General features: G+C 35.8%; 1 protein-coding gene across 5 annotated transcripts in view; it reads left to right on the top strand.

The window, feature by feature from the left end:
* The window catches only part of PCDH10 (protocadherin 10), a 33,313-nt gene extending 9,525 nt beyond the window's left edge, over nt 1-23,788 (top strand). Inside the window, exons 4-7 of one of the 5 annotated variants that reach the window (XM_087737611.1) lie at nt 5,231-5,536; nt 18,694-18,789; nt 20,762-20,836; nt 23,172-23,788. In XM_087737611.1, the coding sequence (XP_087593737.1) occupies nt 5,231-5,536; nt 18,694-18,789; nt 20,762-20,796 (437 nt within the window). In that variant the 3' untranslated portion in view covers nt 20,797-20,836; nt 23,172-23,788. Of the gene's footprint in view, nt 1-5,230; nt 5,537-18,693; nt 18,790-20,761; nt 20,837-22,711; nt 23,143-23,171 lie in introns of those variants that run through there. The other 4 variants (XM_087737612.1, XM_087737613.1, XM_087737614.1 and 1 more) reach the window with 4 other exon arrangements.
* The last annotated feature ends 1,479 nt before the right edge of the window (nt 23,789-25,267 follow it).

Here is a 25,267-nt window from a genome sequence, read left to right as displayed (position 1 = left end):
CACTACTACCTATTATTAACACACTGTATTTCAATCATGTTCCATAGGAGTAATTTCTAAGCATGAGGTTAGTTTATTTCCCATGGTTGATTAAATTCTTGGCCTCCCTTGTGAAATTGCCGACTTGGGTGCCAATTAATACTCTGCGTGTGTGTATGTTTAAATTGTATGATTAGACACCTGTCCTGTAAGATCTGGACTCATGCCATCAACTTCTTTCATATGGCTGCTCACTAGCTACTCAGCTTTCTCAAGCCGAACACGCAGAGTTCTTCACAATATTACCTTTGTTTCACGTTTTTCACTGAATTGGCATGATGCACTTCAGGAAGGAATATCCAAGATGTGAAGCTAAGAAAATGTACTGTAATGACGGGTTCCCTTTCCCTGGGGATGGCAGGGGGGTTGGAACTGGATGACCTGTAAGGCCCCTTCCAACCCAAACCATTCTATGATTCTATGTATATACTATAAAATGCACCAGCTTTTTTGCTAATCTTCTCTGTGCAGTACTGGACAGTCTGCATTGGTGACCGGGTGAGATCTAAAATCAGGCTTCCACTAGTGGACTTTATGAAGGGAATTGAGAGGGGTCTAATACAAAGGCACAGGGTGAAACATTGCCTCACACCTTTTCAGTACAGATTAGGTAAACTCCAAGAGGGTTAGTATGCATTATTGCAGAAGAGCTATGATATTTCAGTGTTCGTAAGGAGAAGAATTTGAGAAGCCAGAAGAGGAATTTTAGCGATAAGGGGACAGAGAAAACCAGCATTCCTTCTGAGCCTATGCAGGGTGATAGCTAAATCCTGTTTTGAAGATCACTTGGGCTAAAAGTCTGCCTTGGATAAAGTGAGAGCAAACATGAAAATGGCTTAGAAAAGTGCTTTGACTCAAGCTGAGGGCGGTTTCTTTTTCTTTTTTTTCTCTTCTTTCCTTGGGCTGCATGCTTCATACATGAATAATGTTCACATCTCAATGGTCCAGATAGGGCTTTGAAGCTGAGATTTGGAAAAGCTGAATATTGAAGATGTTTGAGTCTTTATTCATGTTCTCATGCAGATGAAGTCAGTTTTATCCAAGGCAGCACACCAATTACTTAGCAAGAAAGAATGATAACTTTATGAAACAAAGTCCAGTTCTCCAGTAGATCAAGTCTTCTACAAAGGAGGTTAACATCATTATCCTTATTTACTGACACAAAACATAAATCATAGGGAAATGAGTAACTTGTTCAAGGATTATCTAACCAAGTGGATAGTTGTTCTGGTAATGGAGCTCTGAAAAGGAGGCCTGGTTCCCTGTGTCACACCTGTCTTGCATCTAACTAGCTTTTTTTAAGAAAAACTACCACAGAAGAAATGGAAAATGCCATTTAATTCCAAGTAAAAGCCAAAGTAATGGAAAAAATGACACATGTTGGGGAAAAAAAACCCCTCTCAATAACAATACTATGAAAATACTTTGTCAACATTTAATTTTTTATTTTTGCTTTTTATGACATCATTTATTCAGTAATACATATGAATGTTTTCACTCATTGCTCTAAAGGCTTGGTGTATGGCTCTTCTCCCTTAATTAAATTAAGAAAGAATACATTATTTAAAAATGGTTTTAGGCCTAATTTTTGCTTTGATCTAAACTGTCTTTCAAACCAATTAGAATTCATGCACATAGAAATTTTGATTTTCTCCTTTTGAAATACAAAAAGGAAGCAAATTGGGAATAGGCTTCAGAAATGCAACACTACCAAGTATCTGATTCAAAGCACCTGAGTTCAGGAAAGTCAGATGCAGATATCAAACTCAATATTTAACTCCTTTCCTAGTTTTTGGTTTCCTTTGAGGGAGGGGCAGGGTCTTGTTTTCCTTCGAAATCTGCAAAGTTAATGTTTTGTGAGGGCTTGTATTGCCCACTGGCCTATCCAGTAATAAGGCTTGAACAAATAGGAATGAACTAGTGGCCTTTGCCCTGAGCTTTTACGTGTATGCTGTATTTGGAATAGTGCAATGCTTATCATTTTTCAGCACTTCAGTGCACTATACTATCTATTTGTATCCACAAAGGACATTTGAAATTCATAACTCAGAGTCACCTTTAAAATCTCAGTTTATCTGTATGCAAGGTCTAATATGATAACTAAGTGAAAAATATAAAGCATTTTTCTTTAATGTGGATTTGCAATTATGATGGATAGTTTAGTTCTGAAGGATCATATATATAACCAGATTTATGAGGGAGATGAGATGGAAGTGTTACACTGCTGAACGTTTCTTTTTGTTATAAATCAAGAACATGATTCTTGGTGTATGAAGGAGTTCTGTGCTGAATGTCTTACTTCATTTACCATGATATATCCTTCCTTCTTGGAAAATAGAAAATAGCCTTCCCCTCCACCCTGTTTTAAATGTTTTTCAATTAGAAACAAAGAATTCTATACCATGACCCACAGGAAAAAGGTGGAGGAAGAATAGCCAGCATTTATATCATAGTCAGTGTAAATATACATAGGTGCTCAGGGATTTAAAAATCAGACTGCTAATTTGAATTTATTTTTTGTGAAAATGCTAAAACCAAGGGCTTGGTTCAGCACTCATTAAACTCTTAGGGAATGCTGTGACTGGTTCAAGTAGGAACAATACCCAACCCAGGCCTCTCTGAACATTTTGTTCCCATCCTAAACAAGCATTTACATTCTAGCTGTGTTTTCCAGCAGTGTATATTAAAATTCAGATGTATATGTATATAAAGTTTTTTTTTTCCTTTTACAAGTTCTCATCTTCAAGGGGGAAAAGTTTGTCATACAAGTTTACATTTTATATCCCCTACATTCATGACTTTGTTTATTCAAAATCCTGATTTGTAGTGGTTATAACATTTCTTTTATAATAAGCTGTTATATAATACTATTCAGTGCACTGCAGTAGACAAGCAGTATTCAAAAGGGAACTAAAAAATAATATTTGGATAGAGACATTTTGCAGTTTAGCAGCTGATGTGAAAACAAAATAGTAAAATGGAGGGTAATTTTCTAGGGGAAATAAAAATCCATGAAGGGAAAAAAAGGGTCCATCTTTGAATATATATCTTAAAACCAATATTATTATCATGTCTCCCTCCCCACTGACTAAAGAATGTAATTTAATATTTATCCGTAAGTTTTTCTTTCTCCTGCTGTCGTTCAGGAAATGCTGAATGAATATGGTCTTGATACACTAAGTGAAATGTAACTGTAATAATTTTCCTATTAAAAGTAGGGTTATTTGTTGTTTACATGTAACTTTGCTAGGAAGTCTGAAGATTGAAATAACCATTTTGTGATAATTGTCACTTAAATCTTCTGAATGGCAAAAAGTTAGATTCATAAAATATGTCTTTTCTTGCATAAGATAAATTTTTGTGCAGACGTTTCAATATATGAGATACATACACACACGGTTTCATAGACATTGTTACACGTTAGTTTCTTTCCGGGAAGCCTGCATCTGAGTCTTTCATTTCAGTCTGTGGTAGCTACTACCACTACAGAATTTAGAACTATACAATTTGTACACCTTGCCTGATGATCTTCATTTGATTCCTTAATCATATCTGCAGTGCACGTTTGCATTCTTTAACAGTTCACTGATCAGTAATTTATTTTCAGACTTCTGCATGCCAATTATCAATGCAAGGTTCTAATCGAAACTGGACCTTGCATTGCATATTACTTAATTTAAAATTAAAAAGTCATTATAAAGTGAGATTAATCTGAGGTAAAAAGCTTTTTTTTCTTGATGTTTTTTCTAAGTGACTGCCTTTAGTACTCAAGCACTTGTTGATAGCTCAGAAAGATTCTTGCTTGCTGAAGAGATTGGTTTTTTGTAGTGTGAGATATTGCATAAATATTACTAATGTAAGTCAAATTATGTTTCAAAACAGTGGTGGAATTCTTAATACTAATCCTCACATTGGAGATCAAGCTAATCCAGTTCTTTACAATGTTGGCTGGTGAATGAGCTACATTACATGAATCTTATTACAGCTGTTCAAAATTTTTTCCTATTCCTTTTGCAAGTAGTGTCATTTTTTGTAATTCTAATGCAATGCTTGTAAATGCAATGTTTATAACAGATTTAGTTCGGTTTTGACATACACCTATTCTAAGACACTCAGTTCTCTTTATAAATACAGGAAAAAGATATTTCTTTACTGTTCTGCTTTTCTGTACAATGTTGAACATCAACTTGGAGATGCTGGTATTTATTTTACTCTATGCCTATGATTTCATACACCATTCCTCTCAAAACAAGTATAATCCAACAACTTAGTGACTCACAGTCAGGAAATATTCTTTTGGAAGGCCGATCCGAAGGCAGTCAATAGAAGCATAGCTTGTCATTTGAAATCTTAATAGCATTAAAGGATTTGTAAGCAAACAGTTCTGTGTTGGCAGGGACAAGTGTTTGCTTATATAGGGGAAGCATTAACAATTTTGTCAATAGTATCCACAGCCATGTCACATCGGACTACGGCTATCTTTGTACCGCTAATTACAGTAATTTATTATAGGATTCTTGGATGACTTGCTGATAGTAAGGACTGCTGCAGTAGCAATGAAAACTTTCTGTGAAAGGATGATGTAACAATTGATTAAATAAGCCATCCTGATCACTTGATTCCTACTTTGTAAGATCCACTTTTAATATCGATAGGCTCTAATAGGTGTATACTAATGTATGCACAGATAGTTCCTTTCCAGGACTCATTAATATTTCATTTTCATAAATGAAATCTGCGATTCCTCAGTCACGACATTTCATTTCTTTGGTCAGAGATACATTTATGTAGGAACAATTCCTTCATGCTCTTAAGCAAGTACTTTCAACTGGTGAACCACAGACATCAAGCTACAAGTGGAATTGAACTTTATTTGAACGGGTTCTAAACAGTGAGCTCTGCAAGTGATTTCGTGAGACAGAACCACCAATACCCTTCTTCTTGTGATATTTTTGTGTGTGTGACATTCTGGCATTTAGTTACACTTATTAAATGGTGTCTTTGACTTCTGAAGACTGGACAATCAGATTTTTTTTTGTTGTTGTTGAGGAGATGAAAGTAGTGGAAGAAGTTCTTACGACATTTCTCTCTCCACTTCTCTCTTTTCTCGGCATAAGCTTTCTTATCTGTCAGCAGCTGTTCGTGATGCTGAAGCTTATATCTGTAGTTTCTTTTTCTCTCATGCTTGCAGGCATGGATCTCTTCTCCAATTGCACGGAGGAATGTAAAGCACTGGGCCACTCAGATCGGTGCTGGATGCCTTCCTTTGTTCCATCTGATGGACGCCAAGCTGCAGATTACCGCAGCAATCTGCATGTACCTGGCATGGACTCCGTTCCAGACACTGAAGTGTTTGAAACACCAGAAGCCCAGCCGGGGGCAGAAAGGTCCTTCTCCACCTTCGGCAAAGAGAAGGCCCTTCACAACACTCTGGAGAGGAAGGAGTTGGATGGACTGCTGTCTAATACACGAGCGCCTTACAAACCACCATATTTGAGTAAGTACTATTCAAAAAGCTGTGTGAAAGTGTTCCCTTTGCGGGAATAAAAATGAGCTCTTTCTGCTATTCATAGTAGGAATAATACAGACACAATTTTAGGAGCAATGGGGAAAAATGGCTTCTCTTGGATTCAGGCACCACTGAAGAAGGCATTGTTCCATGCTTTTAGAAAAAGACAAAACCCTGATTGTTTTTAGTGTGACATGATTGTCAACAACAAAAGTATCAGCTGATGTTAGTGGGGGAGTTGCTCAGTTTTGTTTTCTGACGCTGGATTATTTTCAAAGTTTTCTTGGATAGATGGTTTAAACATTGACATTGCCAGGATAACATTTTTTAAGACTAAAATTAAGTCGAGAGAACTGTCCTAGGAGTTTCTTTTTATCATTGAGCAGTATCTTGTGAATAAACAGTATGTGTATTACTTTGAAGTAACTAATTACATAGTTAACATTAAGGGTTTGGAAGGAAGAAGACAAAACTTTTGGCCTTCGGTCTGATCATCTTTCAGCCTACACAGTATTGACTTTTGTCAGTGCTCCTCCGTGCCTTCTGTCTTGTTCCAAAATCTTGCCTCTTTCTTTCGTCAACTTTTGACTGTGGTTGGGTGGCATGAAAAAGCGTGTTAGATCTCAAAAAGACCTTCATAATTCCTTTTGGAGTCTGAGACAGTTATAGAACCCTACGGGTAATACTTTGATCTAATATGTCTTTTCATTCTATTTAGCAGCCTTCTGTATTTTATTAGAGACTGTAATCTTCTTGACTTCAAGAGTCTATGATGTTTATCTCATCCAAATAAGCCAAAGACATTAACATTGCAATACTGACCCTTTTTAAAGCAACAAAAGTCTTTTAGGACAGCAGATCAAGGGTAAAAAAAAAAGAATGTCACTGAATGGTATTAATTTATTTATTTTTATAAAGCCTTTAGTTGTTCTGAAAGGTGCTGCACTGACAGTCCTGGCGTGTGAAGATCTTTGCTACAGATCATTCTCAGCACAGACAGCTCAGTTCTCCCTTCCTAATTAGCTGTCCAGGTATTTCAGTCCTTCAGAGAGGTCTTTATACCAGTTCACTCTTTAGATTTGCTTTACTGAAAGCTTCTAAATTTGGATATCAATTCTGATATGTGAAAGCCATTCCTAAAAAACCTGTCCTGAGACAATCAGCTTATTTTGTGTAGGCTAAAATGTCCGGCGTCAATCATCTGGTCATACTCTAAAGACCAATGTGAAATTTCAGTTAGCTATGACCTAACGCCTCATGACTCTCTCTTTCCCTATCTGGTCTTCCATCATTTACCTCTAAGAAACATTTTTTAGTACTTAGCTGTAATCTAGCAGTACTAATTTCATCTCTATCACTTCAGTTAAAAATTTTGAGTTTTGTAGCACTGATGTCTAGTCTAAATCACAGCAGAGATCCGATGCAGTATGTGCATTACAATGGTGATTGTATCTGGTGACACCACAATGGTAGTTCTGTTCCGTTTTGTTCTAGGCCTGGGACTTTTATTTCAAATAACAATGAAATATTTATTTTATTGATAGTTTAGGGATTTTAAATTTTGTTCAGCTAACATAAGTAGTGTTGTTGAACAATGTGTTTACATATAGACATTGGTCTACATTTTACACTTTTCTGGTATAAGGGCGTAAAAAATTGGAGGTAAAATGTCAGAAGTAAACAATATAAATGAGTGGTATTACATAATCCACACCTGAGCATCCAGATTTAGTTTTGCTTTTTTTCATTGGACCTCGAAGCTAAAACTGCTACAAAACCAGAGTAATATTTCTTTGTTTTATTTTCGCTTATTTAATATTTTCTTTAGTAAAACTTTAGATTATAATTGTATAGCAAATAAAAGGGGCGAAGAAAAGAAAGTGAGCACAACAGTTGTAGTAATGAGTAAATAATTCATTATTAATAATGTATTCAATGAATAAGGCAAGAGGAATGCATAAGAGGAAGTTGATTCAGGAAGGAACTTTAGCTGAGCCACTGGGTAATTGCAATTGTAAGAAATTCAACTTCTTAACAGAGAAGATCACATCAAAATCAGTTTGTTGGTAGAATGATTTTTTTAAAGAAGTGATTAAAACGTATGAAACAGAACCCTCATATTCTGCAAAAATGTATATAATATATGTATAAAAAGTTGCAGCATGTAGGAAAATGGCCATATGAAAAAACAGTAGCAAAGAAGAAAAAGTATATTGCAGAATGCAAGAACTATTTGAACTAAAAAGGTCTCTTAAAAAAAGAGAGATTCTTAAGCAAAATGGTAAGAAAAGAGCATAAGTTCTAGCAGGTAAACTTTAGGAGTGGAGATCAGAGGGACTTCTTAGAGCACATAGCCAAAGGCATGCAAATAAATATGGACAATTTTTAAGATGTCAAGCGTAGTAAGCTAGGAGAGAATTGGTGGGTCTCTTGAGCTCCAGTTTGTGAGGACAAGGACGTTGCAGAGATTCTAAACTGTTTCTTTGCATTTGTATTTACCAGAGGAGGGACGGAGAAAGACAGACGGGCATATTTAGGAAGCCACCCATCCCAGGTAATCGTTTCAAATAAACGTGCAAGACTGAGTGATGGAAGAGGATGTTGTTGAAAAATTGACTAAAACAAATAGGAATAAGTCAGTGGATTACGTGTTTCTTTAATTTTCAGTTTCTAACAAAAGCTAGTAAGCAAAGAATGTCAGAAGTTGTGTTTATCATTAAAGAAGGTACTAGAAAATCTTGTAAATTAGAGACCAGTGAGAAACCTTAGCATAGGACATAAAATGGTAACTCGGGGGTTTTAGGAACAAGGTAGCTGGCATCTGCCGAGGAAAATTGCACAGAAAGATTGTCAATCTATTAGAATTTTGATAGAGCGGGTGAGAATTAATCAATATAGTGTATCTGAACTGTCAAAAAAACCCTTTAGCATAGCTTCTGTGTAGTAGAAGAAGCTGCTAAAGTAAGCAAGTGTTGTCACAGGGCAAAGCGCTACCAGACTTTCAGTGCCTAAGAGAAAAAATCCATAAGGATAAATGGAACATTTTAGCAGAGCTCTCCAATTGCCTATGCGGAGATCCATGGAGTTTAAAAAATTAATTATCTAGAAATGGAAACAAGAAAAAGTGGGCTGTATTTGCAGATGACATAAAATGGTTTAGGTCAATCAAGTCTCTAATAGCCTACATATGCCCACATCGTGCACCGAAGCATGATCCAGCAAACCCAGCCTGCTTCTGACCTAGCTCGCTCTGGAATTGAAAGCTGCAGAGCAGTGTCAGCACAGTGGAATAGCTGAGCAAACTTACTCGCTTAAGCTGTGCCACTTGTGCAACAGCTACAAATGTGTAAACTGGTAGCTCTACGTGGAGCCTTCACTGTGCCATATGAGTGTACCTGCTCCAGTTTGTGTCTGCTTGGTGATGCCTGCACTGCGTTCCAATGGGTACGTTCAGTGCAGAACCTTAGAAAAGATAAATGAGGAAGGCGATGTATATTATCATGAGAAATTTGAACTCTTCTTGAGAAAAAAGACCATGGAATAATTCCCTGAAAAGTGTCCCCCAATGTACAAAGCCAGCAAGAAGGAAATAAAATGCTAGGTTGTAAAAAGGAATTGAATTGAAAAGACGCTAAAAAAGTATTACAAAACATGTCACTATGTTGCTCTAGCCAGTCTATTAGTTCCATCGAAATACATAGCATAATGGCAAAAATACTGAAAATATTTCTAGGCAAAGTCATACCAAAAGCTTAGTACTAATTAATTTATATGAGCTGTGGTAGGGACATGAAGTAAACAGGAGACTGCATGAAAACAGAGCTGGGTGCTTTCGTTTTGCCATTCTCAGTAACAAGAGAGCAGCAAGGCAGCAAAACAACTGAAGGACAACCAGGTCGTGAACTGATAAGATCATACACATTTGACAAAATGATACACATTTGACACAAATAATACAGCAATCTGTTGAACTTATGATTATGGGGTGTGATTGAAACCAAAGGCTTAATAGTGGGGATTTGGGTGGTTGCTTCTTTGTTCTTTGAAGTTTAGGTCATTGCATGGATAAATGAAAAGAGCAGCAGGTATATTACAAATTATAATGTAGAAAAAGATATAAATCCTCATACCTGAACGGGTTTCTTTATGTCCCATTATCAAATTTTCACCTTACTGGTCTAAGCCATTGGACTTATTCGTCCACTAATTTCCACATAAACATACATATTCTGTATATTATTCAGAGCAGAATACACCAAAAGTAGATTTCTTTGTACTCAAATAATATCTTTTGAAGAATATATTTTTTACATATGGTTTTTTATTATGAATACAAGTTATAAAATTGTGATGGGATCTATAAATTGTAGGGGTTTTGAAAAAGTTTTCTCATAGACTGACTCCAGGATTCTTCTAACTTGCATATTCTTACTGCGTAACTTACACTTATTTCTTCTTATTCATCTGTGTGATTTGAATGCTGCCTTTCTGCAAACAGTTAAGAAATTTTCATAATGACTTGAATGTTCATAGAACATGAAAGACATTCTGAATTTGACTGGAGAAAATAAAACAAGTGAAATAACGTTGGTGAGGAAAATAAAATGTAGCTTTTGAACAACTCCTATATTTAAAAAAAATATTCTAACCATTTCTATCTAATTTTTCATTCAATGGTGGTTATATTAGCCATTATTTTTATAAGTATTTTTACTGTAGTGACCAAAACCCCTAATCCAAGATTCAAACTCTGTTGTACCAGATTCTGTAGGATATCTAACAGAGACTATCTTCACAGTGAATACCTGATGAGTCTGATTCTGATCTATTTCTAATACTTTGGGCTAGGTCCTGAGATGGTAACAGTAGGAATAGCACCATTACATCCATCTCAGTAGTGTTTTGGTCTGTAACTGATGATAAGAAGTAGCTTTAATTTTTTTTTTCCTGTAATTGTGGATCATTCTAGATGTGCATTTATTTTATAATGCTTTAGAGCTTTCCTAAAGTTACATAGTGACATTAGTGATAGAATATTTTTTTCTTCCTATTAAGAGGATAGGATTTTTAAATATGTATCAAAACAGTCCAATATTGACATAATACCTTAACTTTCTCTGTAGAAATGCTTATTTTGCTGTAAAAAAATTACTTCGGCATAGCTTAATCTACTTTGGAAGCAAGTTAAAATAAACTACACAAAGGCACAATTTACTACACAGAATAACAGTGTGTATACAGGGAGACATTCCGGAATAATAATTGTGTTCTAAAGTAGCCCCCTAACTAGCTCTGCAATATTTTCTATGTACACGCAAGCACCTTCATCTTCACTGATGAAACTATATCATTATCATGGTAATTATTGCCAACACCATCAATATATTTTATGTATGAATCAGGATTTTACCATGTTAGGTATGACATATACATAGAGACAGAATAAAAAAGCTGGTCTCTTCCCCAAAGAGCTGGCCGCCTAAGCAAGGTGCATTGGAAGGGAAAAAAATCCCTCTCTTTCTTTGGCTAACTGTTTTGATTTGTCTGGCATTGTTACTAAACATCAACACCAGCTTTGATAGATGCACATCAGTTTAGGCTTTCAGAGTCAAATGATTTGCATAAGACTTGCTTGTATATTCCAAAAAATTCAAAGGTAAGCTTGCCCTCAATCTGTGCCTCTGTTTCTTAGCCTGGATAGCCACTGACTCACTCTGCAGTAGAGGTACAACGAAGGTCTGTACACAATCAGGGAGACTGGGCTAGGGTCTGAGCACAAGTCCCTGTGTTTATGGGAAAGTGTAGATGTAATCCACAGTTCCCATTCTACAAAATATTTGTCACCTGCTCAACTTGACCTATCCAAGTCAAGCTGGTTTACAAATAAAATTAAAAAGCTTTCAAAAGTCTTTGCACAGCTGAATGTTTAGGAATTGGACCATCAATTTATTTCAAATCATCTACCACGGAGGTAGCGCAAAGAACGGTTTAACTTACAATCATTATCCATCTCCCTGAATTAGATTAGAACAAATGACCTAGAGGAGAAAAATGTTCATGTCTTTATACCAGGACAAGAAGTGTCTCACAATCCTTTGATTATTTTTCAAAGGAATAAAAAAAGTACATGTAAATATTTTTGGGGTATTTTGATCTAGTTAGCATCAGAGAGGCCTATTTCTGTATGGCAGGATATGTAACAGAACATTTTCTGCTGATGTTTAACATCAATATATGAAAAGATGTTTTGACCAAGAAGTCTTTACTGTTTTGGAAAAGTTTCAAAAAAAAAAAAAAAAAAAAGAAGGAAATTACAATTTTGTACATTTAATATAATGGAAGAAGAATTTTCTTTGTTTTTTGTTCAGTTACATCTCATTTCTGGGAATTATTTGTGTAGTTTTATCACAGCTGTGATAGATGTTATAGTATTACATTTGCATACACATAAATAACAGCCATTTTGAATGAGACACTTGATTAATTTTAAAGAATGAGGCCTCTCTACATTTTTGCTTTTAAAATTAGCCTACTTGAGTTCTAATACAGATCAGGTAAACTTTTGAGCTGTCTGATCCCTTCATTAATCATTTTTAACTCAATTGGTGATTTTCACACATACTTGAAGTAAAAATGCACAGAAGTAAAAGCAAACAAATTAGCACCAATAAGTTGCACGTACATATTATAGGTTTGGGGGTAAGAAGAAAGAAAGCATTGTAATGCCGGATTAAAAAAAAGTTGCATTGAAATGCAATTTTTATGAGTATGAATAAACAAATGATATGTGCATAGTAAAAGAGTTGTTTCTTTGTGAATAGTACAGTTTTGTGCTCAAAAAGCATGTTAAAATTGTATCTTTCAACTTTCAATCTGATCTGCATAGCTGAATATCCTGCATATCCTGTCACAGACAGTGGAACTCTTCACTCATATTCAGGAATTTATCTCTGGGACAGGATACAGCTCTCATATCGGCACAAATGAGGATGACTCTGTACAGGCAAATTTGCTCAGCAACAATGGAGGCTGAGTTGAAAAGCCAACATCTAATAATGCTAAGAAACCTAACTGAATACTTTTCTAAAAAAATCTAATAGAGCATTCCCATTTTTGCTGTATCTGAAATGCTAAGAGATTTATTCACTTATAGCTCAAGTTTGCCACTTCAGATACATCATCTCTATTAGATAAATAAAGCTTACAAAAAAAAACCCAAACCTGAAATAAAACTTAAACAGGTAATACTAATTAAAATATAAGGGGAGAGCAAGACTGTGATGCATTTTGACTCATTATTGTAGGTGCTTGATGATCTTGAATAAACCACTTATGATGATTCACTGTTCAGTGATCATTGCATAACTTCTGAAAGGTATTTTTATCTCACATTCATGACGGGTTTGCATTCTTCATCTGAACGTATTCCTCTTGCAGCTCTCGCTCAAAGGGAAGAACACTTACACAGTATTACTGCAATAATAGAAAGGAAACGGATAATTCAGAAAGCAAAATCAGAAAGGAATATATAAATATGCAAAACCAACTTGGTCATAGCCCAATAAAACCTATAAATTACATTAGTTTTATCAATTTTTATGAAAATAATGACTATAAGAAAAAGAAATAAGCATTCTTCTTTTAATTTTAAAGCACAGGTATTAGCTGTTCTATTTGCAAATACTATTTGCTTGAATCTCTTTATAGAATTGAGATCTTGGACAGAATTAACAGTACCCTGTGCTGTACACAAAATACTGATAAAAAAATGTACCTGTCATTAGGCTTGCATAGCATCTTTTATCTTAGACAACTCTACAGCTCTTTGCAACTAGAGTGCGGGAAAAAGTTAGACAAACTTGAGTAACTTTTATTTAAAAAAAAATATATTTTTAGTTTGTCTTAAAAATATATCATTTCAACTATTTCTTTTCCTGTAATAGCTGTAAAAGTCTGTATTTGCCAGTTCTGACTGGAACACATACAAATCTTGTGTATCTAACTATCTCAGACTGGTGCTATATTTATTCATTTTTCAATTTTGAGAGTGCTTATGTCTGCTGTGAATATACCATCTGTGGAGATTTTTTTTTTAAAATAACGAAATACCATTTTCTTGATTCCTACCAGTGGGATATGAAAAAAACCAGCAGAAAGATTGCTTGAAACTTTAGGAGTAATTTTTGAGATTACTGTGTCATGCTGGTTTAAAATTCCAAAATGCCTCTTGTCCTATAAATTTAAATCCTATGACAAAAGTAATTTAGCCACTTATGGACATGAGTCTCTTTGGAAAGCAATGAGATGTTTGCAGTTAAAATTTTCAAAGGCACTAAAGTTATTTATTTTTGATAGGCAAATTCTATTCATTATGAATAAATGCTATTCTGACATGTACAAACCTCCTTATTGTGACAGTCAGGAGCTGGAGAACTGAATGTGAGCCTAATCTTGGGTTTAGGCGCAGCAAAGTCTTTTCCTCTCTGCTTGCCTCTATCTGCGGAACTCCGTGGCCTGCACAGCAGAGGAAATTATTCTTGTTTCTGGCTCTTTTGCTGCACACAATAACTCTGATTTTCCGCTGTCATTTCCACTGCTTTAATTTTTGAGGGCTTCCCTTCCCTTTTTTTTGTTTGTTTCTTGATGAAAGGAGGAAAAATAGGGAAAGCCATTTAAAGAATGCAACAAATAGCCAGTAAGAGAAGGAACTGCATCTATTTATTGTGTTTGGACAAGCACACTATAGGGTTCGGTGTTCCTATTTATCTGGCAAGCCAGTAAACAACTCTATTTGTACACTAGCCAGCGAGAACCCACAGTTTCATGCTAGCAGTAGGATGACTGCTGCTGGGAAGTAGCTGTCAATATATTTAATTTGTTTCAGAAACATAGTATGGTGAAGTCAGAAGAGTGAGAAATGATGTATTTGGTACCTTCTTGTAAGACAAGAAGTAGGAGATACAGACAATCAGAATATAATTTTTAACTTCAGTACCTAATAAATTGTTGGAAGAACTAACTACGATGAGAGTAATCAATGTGGATTCACTGAAAATCCCAGCTCTCCTAAGGTAATTTAATTTCCTTCTTTGATAGGATAATGGTCTTTATTGGTTGAAGAAAATATTGTGAACATGGGGAAGCAAATCTTCAGAACTCGCTTCCTAAATTCTGGCTGAAAATTACGTGCCTGTATGAGTTGCAAGAGTAAATCTGCATTTCTTGCGTACACATGAATCTGTTTCATATGTGTAAATCATGTTATTTTACACGACATTTTCACAGGTTATCAGGAGTAATGTGGATTAGAAAGAAAAAAAAAATGGATGCAGAGTAGATTCACCAAAGAAGTTACGGGGATGACAGACTCCTGTTTTAGCAAGTGACCTGAGTCCTCTGACCTTATCTTTTCACCTCCAGCATCATGGCTGCATTCAGCACTGGAAAAGGATTCATTATGAAACTGCTTGAATGCAACCTTTCTTTATTCATAAGGAATTTGATAGATGCTGATATTGTGGATTGATCTTACGTCAGAGTAAAATTCTGTCACTTTGTGACTTTTTTAGTTGCCTATTGGTGCTTTAATTTGACATCCATCTATTCTCAATTGGAATTCAGATGACACAGTTCCTATCAATTCTTTATGTCCAATATGGCTACACTGCTTCAAATTAACTAAACAGGATCCTTCCCGGCACTGGAATGTTATGGTCTGTACTCTACACTCTCTGGCATGCCTTTAGCCTGTGTCAACTAGCTTTCTTCCCTAACAAGTCCTGGACATGGTGCGGGTGTCAGAACATGGGCCAGGGACCATTCCTGAAAGCAGAATGAGTATGATCACACTATATGGCCCCCACATATTGCTTGATATGGCTGAGAAATTTCAATAATGTGGCTATAAAGCATTCCATTCTGGTAGTCTTAAGTGACAGAGAATGGTCATGGGCAAATTTCATTCATGGATAGGAACCGAGCCAATATGTCTTTTTGAATAAGAGAAGTTTTGAAAGGATTGTGAGAAGTTTATATGATACACTTAAGTATGTTATCTTGGTAAAGTGGGAAGGACTTCTGAGTGTATGCTGCTCATGAAAACCAATGTTAAGTACTATGCTTTAGAAATGGAAGATAAAACGTTCACAAAAAGAGAGGGGACATACCTGCCAGGTCCTAATGCCACCTAATCCCTGCTAGGAGAGAGGGGTGGTGGAAAAAACATCGTGGCAAAGATAAATTGGATAGGAATACAAAGTGTGATGCTGGTGTAATACTGGAATGGATGGTACCTCATGTAAGAACAAGTAAATTTACAGTATTTCAGGCCAAATCCAGCATGATCAATTTAGGCACCTCTGAAGGCTACCAAACAGTGACTTATACATGTCTGCTTCTCCCTTGAATCTATAAGGAACTTAGGCACTTAAGAGCAATTTAGGAGGAATGGTTCATATCACTCTTTTTCTCCCCAGGGCACTGAAAATTTTAAGTCACGTTGTAGCCAGTCTTTAGTGTATCCTGCACTGGTTAACTCTCAAACTGACATGTTCATTTTCAGGCTTGTCAGCTTAAAGAGATGTACATTGTAGATTTCAGAAGAGTGCAATCAAATGGTGAATTTTGGAAAAAAAACCAAAACAAAACAAAAAAACCAAACCAAAATGCATGGAGGAAGAAGAAAAGAAGATCGAGAAGAAATGATTGTTGTGTACAAATACATAAGCAATTTTTATAAAAGAAGAAAGGAATCAAATACTGGTATTACTAAGGATAGTACCAAAATTATTAGTTTACAGTGAATTGTGAATAATGTGAATTTGCTACTAGAACATGTATGCAATTAGAATAAGTTGTTGATGGAGAATTTGGAAATATTCTTAGGGAATATGCTCTGTGCTAAGTTTGACATACATCAGGAATAATTTAGGAGTTTTTTAACTGGTCTTAATACAGTACATAATTATAAGAACTCTTGCAAAATTAAATGTTCCGTAATTCTCTGAATATAATGGTAATTTCATGTATTATCTTTAGTGTTTTCAGGTAGATAATATGGTTATAATAGTACAGAAAGACAAAAATGCTTTCTTCTGCTCACTGTATCTTGTGGGAAAACTGTCTTTGGTATTTTTATGGTACATTATAGAATATAGCTTAGCACTTTCTGTGCTGAATTGTAGCTACTAAAAAGCATTGTTTCTGTAGTAAATAATGGCAACCAGAGATAAATCAAATCTGACATGTACTATGCCACTGGGTTGTTGCTGGCAGTGAGAAAAAAAAAATCGTCAGCATTTAGAACAGAAAATCAAATGCACATAAAAGTATCTTATGTACCACAGAACATTGATGACAAAATCCAGGACTTGATTCAAAAGAAAATCCTTCTCAATCATATGTTTGATGTAAAGCACATGTTGATTAAGGTCAGTGCTTAAACTTAAGCCTATGCTTGAGGATAGTCCTAAACAGAGAGAAATTTTATCTGGTGCTTACATGAACTGGGACTTGGATACTTATTCTTAAGAACTGAAATGCTTTTTTTTTTTTCAGAGGATCAGCTAAGTCCAGGTAGAATATAAATCTTGGAGCACTCACTAGCACTAGAGAAACATTGTTTCAGTGACTGTCACGATGTGTCAACATTTGTATCAGGTATCCCACTTGCCCTACGAAAATATTTACCAAGACATGTTCCAAACATCAAAAATATCTTTTAAGTGTGTATTTTCCGATTTTGAAATGAAGCTAACAGAAGTGGCAACATGTGTCAGGCAGAAATTTGGTCAGTAAACTTTTTTCAAGAGAGTGATAATCTGTTTAAGTCGTGGATACAGAATTCAACACTACGTTCAAATTTGAAAAGTGGCAGTTTTGCATTTAAGTGCAAAGGACAAACCTCTTTCCCTCTTTTCATGGAGCAGGTAACACTATTTGTCATGTTCACTGGATTATGGTCAGTGCAGTGTCCACCACTGTCAAATTTTGCCTTGGCTGGGAATTGCTGTTTCTTGAACTCATTTAAATGAATATAGACATGGAAATGTATGCACTTAATGCAAGACAAAAGGAACGGACAATAAATGTGGTTACATTGTTTACTTTATACAAAAGAGAGCTTTTTGGCATAATCATCTTTGTTCGAGAAGTAAAGATGTATTCTCAAAGGAAGGAAAGATTTTAATGGTCTGTGAGGTTTATTTATTTAGCGAAAAGTAAGTCTGTTCCCAGAAAAGATTCAGTGCAACAATTACAGACTTTTGCATTTTGGCCTACTTTATTTATTCACAGCCTGAAGACCTAATGCTCACTATTTTTTCTTTTGTTTCACATGAAATCTGGCTAATTGTACCCATCAGTCCAAATGCTGTTTGTTTATTTTAGAAACAATATTTATATTTTGGGTTTTGCAGATGCCAGAAAGAACATTTCAGTCATACCAAATTCCATGTCTTTATTAGGGACAAATTCTGCCGTGGTGCAACTTACACGTTCACATGTGGGAGCTTCTCCTGCCTTTCCTATCTTGTCAGATGGCAGAAATGGCCAGACAGAATGTGGCCTCAGTCTTACCTAACTCCCTTGGTGGCCTTCAGGAGTCATCAGACAGATACATAAGCACATGAACAGCGGCCACCAGAGCCCACCGATTCACTGACATTAGGGGAGAGTTGGCCTTTTTTTTATTTTTTAAAGTACAAAAGTAAGTATGTTCCATCTTCCTTTTTTCACCCATTTGGTATAATACAGAGTTACAGCCACATTAATTGTGTAAAATGTAACAGGGGCATCTGGAACGCAAGCTATGTTGTCCAAGTGTGCTCTACAGAGTACATAGATTTGAAGCACAAAATCTCTTAAATAAAGCCTTGAAAGAAAAGAAAAAAAAAGTTCCCCTTAAACTAATTCATGAGGAAAAGATGTATGAGAAAAATATTCTTTTCATATCTGTGTACCAAAGTTTATCAGACTGGATAAGACAATCTCTTTTTATAATGCCATTAGTGGAGTTTTCACAAAATATTATTAGCAATGTTTTAAAAAAATCTTTAAGTAATAACTCATTAAAAAAAAAGACTTTATGGATTGCAAAAGATACTGAATTGACACCTGCAATGACTGGAATACTTTTTTATCCACAGAACATGGGTGGCAGCAGAGTAATCCCCATCCTACATCCCCCAGCCCCAGCCCCAGCCGTGTGTCTCACCCTTTACCTGGATACACCACTACAAAGGGTGAGGGAGCTATGGTAGTTTACTCTGCATTCCCATTCACTTGTTGACCTTTTTCCAAAAATATAGTTGCTGATAACTGAACTAGAGCTCCAGGTTAACTGAAACAGCCAGGTTATTTCATATAGAATACCTGCTACCACTACTTAAATCCTGGTCTCTGTTCAATTGGGCTGAGATAAAACAAGAATGCTGAATTTGCAGTCTGTTGGTTGTCACTAGAATTATCCATTCTTGGCTCTGTCAAGGCTAATGGGACTTGGTGAAGGGCAATATTTCATGTGCTACAGTTAACGTATAGACTGTAAAGCAAACCACAAAAATATAAAGAGAGTTAAAATTAATAATGCAAATTTAAAACCAACATTGCCATAATGTATATGAGGTAATTAACTCCTTTTTGAATTATTGTTCACTACAAGTGAAAGGCATTCACTGTAAAGCCTGAATAGCTGGGCTATTTCTGAGTGGAAAGCAGGAGGTTACAGCCTCCCGTAATCTCTGTATCAGTTGCAGTGTTGTGTGGGGACCGCCTGATCTGCATAAACGTGGCATGGTGAGGCACACTTTTTTTTACAGGGTACCCACGAGAAAAAACGTAGTGCATTGAGTGCTTGCATAGAAGCCCATATCTGAAAGCCCATATGAAGACAAATATTACTTGGATATTGTGCTTACTTACAGAATTTGGATCTGAAATAGCAAGATGGCAGTTTACGTACTGGCTTTTCCCCCTGTTCTCCTGTTGCATAGCTTGCTTTGATTTAAAAGAGAGTTTTTTAGGTTCAAGTGTCTTTCTCCTAAGTGAAGGGGAAACAGCAATATTTCTGTAACAGCAGCAGCATGCCTGGCGTTTCATATTCTTTGGAGGTTTTATTATCTAGGGGTTCATTTGGATCTTTAGACTGTTGGCACTTGGGGGAACCCAGCAGTCATTCTGTTATAGCAGATGTAATGCTGTGGGAGTTGATGGAGCTCTGAACTATAGTATAGAGTGCAAGTGACAACAGTTACAAAAGGTATAGGATGTGTCTTCTTTTGCTGCTTTGGTTGCCAGCTGTGGAGGGATGCAGTGGGCCTTCTCTCCATCCTAGTTAGATTAGCTAGCAATACTAAGCAGGGGAAAAATTTTATTCAGAGAGTTTGAAGGTCTTCCAAGTACAGGCAAACCCTTCTAGGGTTTGCCAAAAGAGGAAATGTATATGACTATTCATGGTTGCAAAGTAGTAGTCTGACATCAAGTTTGGATGCAATAGGATGATTCACAACAGGGTGAAAGGAAGCTTTATTAAAGAGACTATACAGTATTTTCTGTTCATTTCTGATTCATAAGCTAGAAATAATCATTGCATACTTTATTTTCTCCTTTCTGTTTCCTCTGTTAGTGTTTTTCATTTCTTTTTCTGTTCATCTACCACTGATGTCTTTACATGTCTTCTCTCGTCAGTCTACACAGAACTAGCTCACTGTGAACGGGAGGCTTACTAATGTGTACTGAGGAACAAATGAATCTTAATAAACTCTTGCTGTTTTTTATTTCCAGTTTTTATTGCAATTCCATATAAATTTTATGCATTGAGCACTCTTACTGTAACACTCAAAATCTTTGTTATGGTCTTTGGGGAAGGATCAATAGTCAGTACAGCACAAATCGTGTACCCTAAGAATTTTAATTGGAATACTTGTGATTATTTAATCATCTTGTTCGCCTCAAACACTATTAGAATTTATGTACAAATAGTAGAATTACATTAACAGAATTATGAAACTGCTTATTATTAAATCCCTCTTTCTAACTAATACCTGTACTCACATAGACTTGAAGCTTCCCTATGCACTAGTTTGACAGTTTGAAACAGGAGATAAAATAGGGATGAAGGAGAGAGCTGTGATCTCAGAGGAGATATTAGGCACCAGAAATTATGGTGTTCTTGTTCCAGCTCTTACACTGACTCTGATACTTCCATTTCTATAGCACTTGCCATCTCTGGATCTCAAAGTGGATTATAAAGAATAGTGATTTAAACCTTCCTGCACCTCTAGGAGATAGGTAAGCAATATTATTCCCATTTTACAGATGGAGAAATTGTGATACAGAGAGGCTTAGTGTTTCTTATTAAAGTTTATTTATGAACACACATGCATGCACACACACAGAGCCAGAAACAGATGTCAGAACTTTCATTGCCCTCTGTCTTAAGCTAAGTCCATCCTCCTTTCCATTTAACCTCTCTGATTTATATTCCCCATCTGTAAAAAGACGGAAACAGGTATAGACATGGAGAGATTTGCTTGCACATAGATTTCTGTGCAAATACAGAGAAAACCCGTCATGGAGGACAAAAGTTGCCTTTGAAATCCAATGCATTTTATGTGTTGGCAGAGGATACTTCAGGGTTTGGGACAAGGATTGTTGTAGGTGGGGAGCGTTGCAGGTGTTCTGCACCCTGATGTGTAACATTTAGTTATTGCTATTAAATGGCCCGATTGTTTTGTAATATAAGCATATGAACTGAAGTTTAAAAATTAAAAAATGCACTAATTTATGTGGCGAGAGACTAGACGCAGCCAGTAACTCAATCTCTGTATTATCTGAGCAAATATCATAAACAGATTTTGCTGTGCACCTCAAGTGCCACATCAACACCATCAATGCGCTGTGTCAGACAGGAGCAGAAGGACCGTAGTGCTGCACGAAAGCAGCAGTTGCCCCAGCTGCATATCTGTATCGTTTTCTCCCATGAAAGTCCTGCTATGTCTGTACTGCAGCATGAGTTCCTCAATGGCAGACAGCAATCTAGACTACTGTACTTACATCTTTACAAGAGAATTGAAATTATTAGTGAACTGTTGGAAAAAAGTTTTGAAGATCAAATATAAGTCTTGTTATTACTATTATTGGAATGATTGTTTCTTGCAATATTTAAAAAGATATCTTAAAAGATACCTAGAAACTTGATTGGTCTCATCATATACTGCATCAAAACATCGTCAAGATCCTGATCTCACTAATCTTAACTACAATGTTAAAAAAATATCTTGCGGAAGCTTCCAAAAATCCTTTCTAATTCTGCTCCTAATTTGCTACAGAATTGAAATATCCGAAACATAATATACTAGATGTTTTAGTTTTAATGTTAATAACACGTCTGGCAATTGTCCGTATGTTGCACAGATAGCTTATACATAAACGTGTTTCACATTTTCCTGCGGGTATCCTACGGCATAGGCAGGCTAGATCAGACGAACATACAACACTCCCGTTAACATTTTCCTGTAAGTAATCTAACTTCCCTGTGATACCGTAAATACATTTAATATGTTTACCAGTGAATACATATAGCAAATAAGACTGGCTAATATATACATTTATGTTAAATGGAACGGAGACTGGATGTGTTTGTGTGTCAGCATGCAAGCATCAACATGTATCTATGGATGGCTTGATTCAAAGATTCATTCTAAAGTTAAGATTCCTTTTTGTTTTAGTTGTAACTCTTCATGCACAGAAATATACTGAATTTCAGGTAGGGATTTAGTTGATTTGGAGCTAAGGTAAAACCTGATTTTATCATTAAAAAGCTTTACTAAACAACAATGATAATGATGACCATGATAATAATAATACTTCAGCAAGTGAGTTAGTTCCTTGTCTCAACTTTCATGTGTGACTGAGATCAGAATTTAACCCAGGGTCTTCCTGAATGCTAGTACAAATCATTTGTTACCTTTGCTCCCAATTACAGCTAAAATAGCCAGTGTCTTGAGGTAATATAGCTACCACAGCTGGTGGATTAGGATATGGGTTTGCTAATGCATTGACCTTCTTCATCTGTGTAACACGAGTTAATTTCCAGCCTGACAGTAAATGCTAAAATTTGAATTGTAGCACTAATGCACCATTTTTTTGTCTCTGTCAAACCAGACTAAAGGGTCATTTGGTGATGAGGATAATGGTTCACTTTGAAAGAGAAGGAAAACCGGCTTCTGAATCTTTGGGGGATTCTAGATCTTGCTGCAAATAACAAGCTGAACTAGGAAAAAATAGGCTTGGAAGTTCCAGTAATATTGAACCTGCAAGTCTGACTATTTGCCTTGTTCTTATACTGATTCTGTATAGGCACATTGGAATACTTGCCATGACATGTTAGACAGAATAATAAACCAGCATGTGAAGTTTGGTTTTCAGGCTATCAAGCCTCAAAAAGACTCTTCTCTGAAAAGTGAATCAACATTAAACTGTTTGCTACAATGGGAATTTTAAGCGACAGCCTGTGACAAGTTTTGCTTGTTTCTCTACGCTCTAAGAAATGCTAAACCTAAGAACTGTTGGAGACTGATTTTTTTTTTTTTCTCTCAGAAGTGTCTTTCTTTCTTTCCTGCAGCACGGAAAAGGATATGCTAGTCACTTCTACAGGACTTACCTGAAGCAGCATGATTTGCACAAAAGTCGACCAACAAAAAGCATCAACTTTCAACTTCATTATCTTGGCCATCCAGTTCTGTGTAACTGAAGGATTTGTGTGCTGTTGGAGACATCATGGCCAACAATAGGACCTAATTGCTCTCAGCAGGCCTGAGAAATGAGTTGAAATGTGTAGAACTGTAGAAACTTCAGAGGCAACTGATCTTGCCTCTCTGATCAGTGTGTGCCTGTTTACAGCACTATATATCTTTCTCTCTCCAAAATGTCACTGAGCCCTTTAGATGTTTATATTCACCACAAGAAGCCAATCGTACAGATAAAAGAAATGTGCATTATAAATGCAATATCACTGTTTTAAACTTGACTGTTTTATATTATTTTTGTGTGATCAAGTGTTCCCCAAACTATTCCAACTTTACAAGAGAGATTGTGATCATGTTCTTTTCACCTGTGGGTCATAAAAATGTTGTTAATCTGAAGACCCACAAAATTATCAAAGACATTCTGTAGTTTATACACCGTGTTGCAAAGTGTTTACTGTACTATTTCAAAGCTTCTAAATAAATATAAAATATATATATATTATATTATATATAATTTTCCGAAAAACGTGGTACAACTTAGTTGATTTTTAAATGGATTCATACAGTCTACACCATACACTAAAGTGAGAAGGTAATTCAGGGTTCCTAAGCTATCCTTGCTAAAAACAAAAACAAAATAAACCTTTAATAGTACTTCCCCAATATTCGTATTTTGGTCAATCCTGTTTTTCTTGTTTAAAAAAAAAAGGCTGTAAGCAACAACATTTTGTCTAAAAGTTGTAATGAATTTTCAATGCCAAAGATGCAGCTGTCAATATTACCAGAATGAGCGCTATGTACTATCAGAGGTATAAATCACTGTCCATTATTTTGATTATATTTCTATGGTTTTTAATTTGGAATCACAAAATCTTTTATAAGGCTCTATAAACTCACCTGTATATGTTGTTAAAAAGAACACTGGGTGTCTGTACATTTTGCAATGTAAGATATAATGTAAGTGAAGTTAAGTATTTTAAGAAAATCATCCCAAACTCATAAGTATGCATACATACATACGTACATACACACACACAAACACCCACACATCTCTCTCTGACATAGTTTTGTGAAACTATACAAATATATTGCCTAAAAATATTTCTCTTGTGGCTAGGAATAGTTGTCGATAGAATTCAAATTACAAAGGCAAAGTATATGCCAAACTATTGACTCTTTATCACAAAGGAGATTTGAAATTAGGAACATGGCACATTTTCAGCTGACCCCTCTCCCATTGGAGTTAAAATGGGGTTGGCTACCATCTTTGTTGGGAAAAGGATTAAGCCCTTGCATATAATCTTTATGTTCTGTAATAATTCTGTGGTCTGAAACGGTATCTTAGAGCGTTTCTTTTCTATGAAATATGGAAAAAGGTAAAATTTCAAAGGTAAAGTTTAAAATTACCTTCATGTCCATGGAGTTTAAGTACCATTTACTAAATGTAAAAATCCAGTAAAATGTTTTTTTCTTTTTTTTTCCTTTTTGTGTTGTGTTTTTTTCCCCACTGTATCTTAATATGTCAAATATTGAAAACAAATGAGAGAACACTGTGTTATCAACCAACGTCTAGCCAAATTTGAACAAATTCCTAGCAATGATTCAATATTGAGTAAGACAAGAGAAAACCTCTCATTGATTGCAGTGGAATTTGGATCATGCCGTTATACAGAAATTCTGATATCCCTACCAATGCTGCCACAGGACGAATGTGTGAGAAGCTGAATTTAGCCACTGCTATGTCCTAATAGCGTTTGTGTTTCTTCCTTTTGTTTGTTTGTTTTTGTTTGTTTATAATGACAGTTTCTGTCAGATAGAAGTATATAAATCATCTGTATGGAAACCATCCTGCTATGGATCCAAACAAGACTCCTGATCAAAGAGCTCTCTGTACAAACAGCTACTGGACCGAGCCCTGAAGTTGTTAATTTAATACGCTGAACAAAAAAATATGCTTGTTAAACACTTTTAA

The sequence above is a fragment of the Nipponia nippon genome, unplaced genomic scaffold (genome assembly GCF_047370975.1).
Source record: "Nipponia nippon isolate SJK-2023a ecotype South Korea unplaced genomic scaffold, ASM4737097v1 scaffold_6, whole genome shotgun sequence".
Classification (NCBI taxonomy): domain Eukaryota; kingdom Metazoa; phylum Chordata; class Aves; order Pelecaniformes; family Threskiornithidae; genus Nipponia; species Nipponia nippon.
This window is presented reverse-complemented; position numbering and strand designations above follow the sequence as displayed.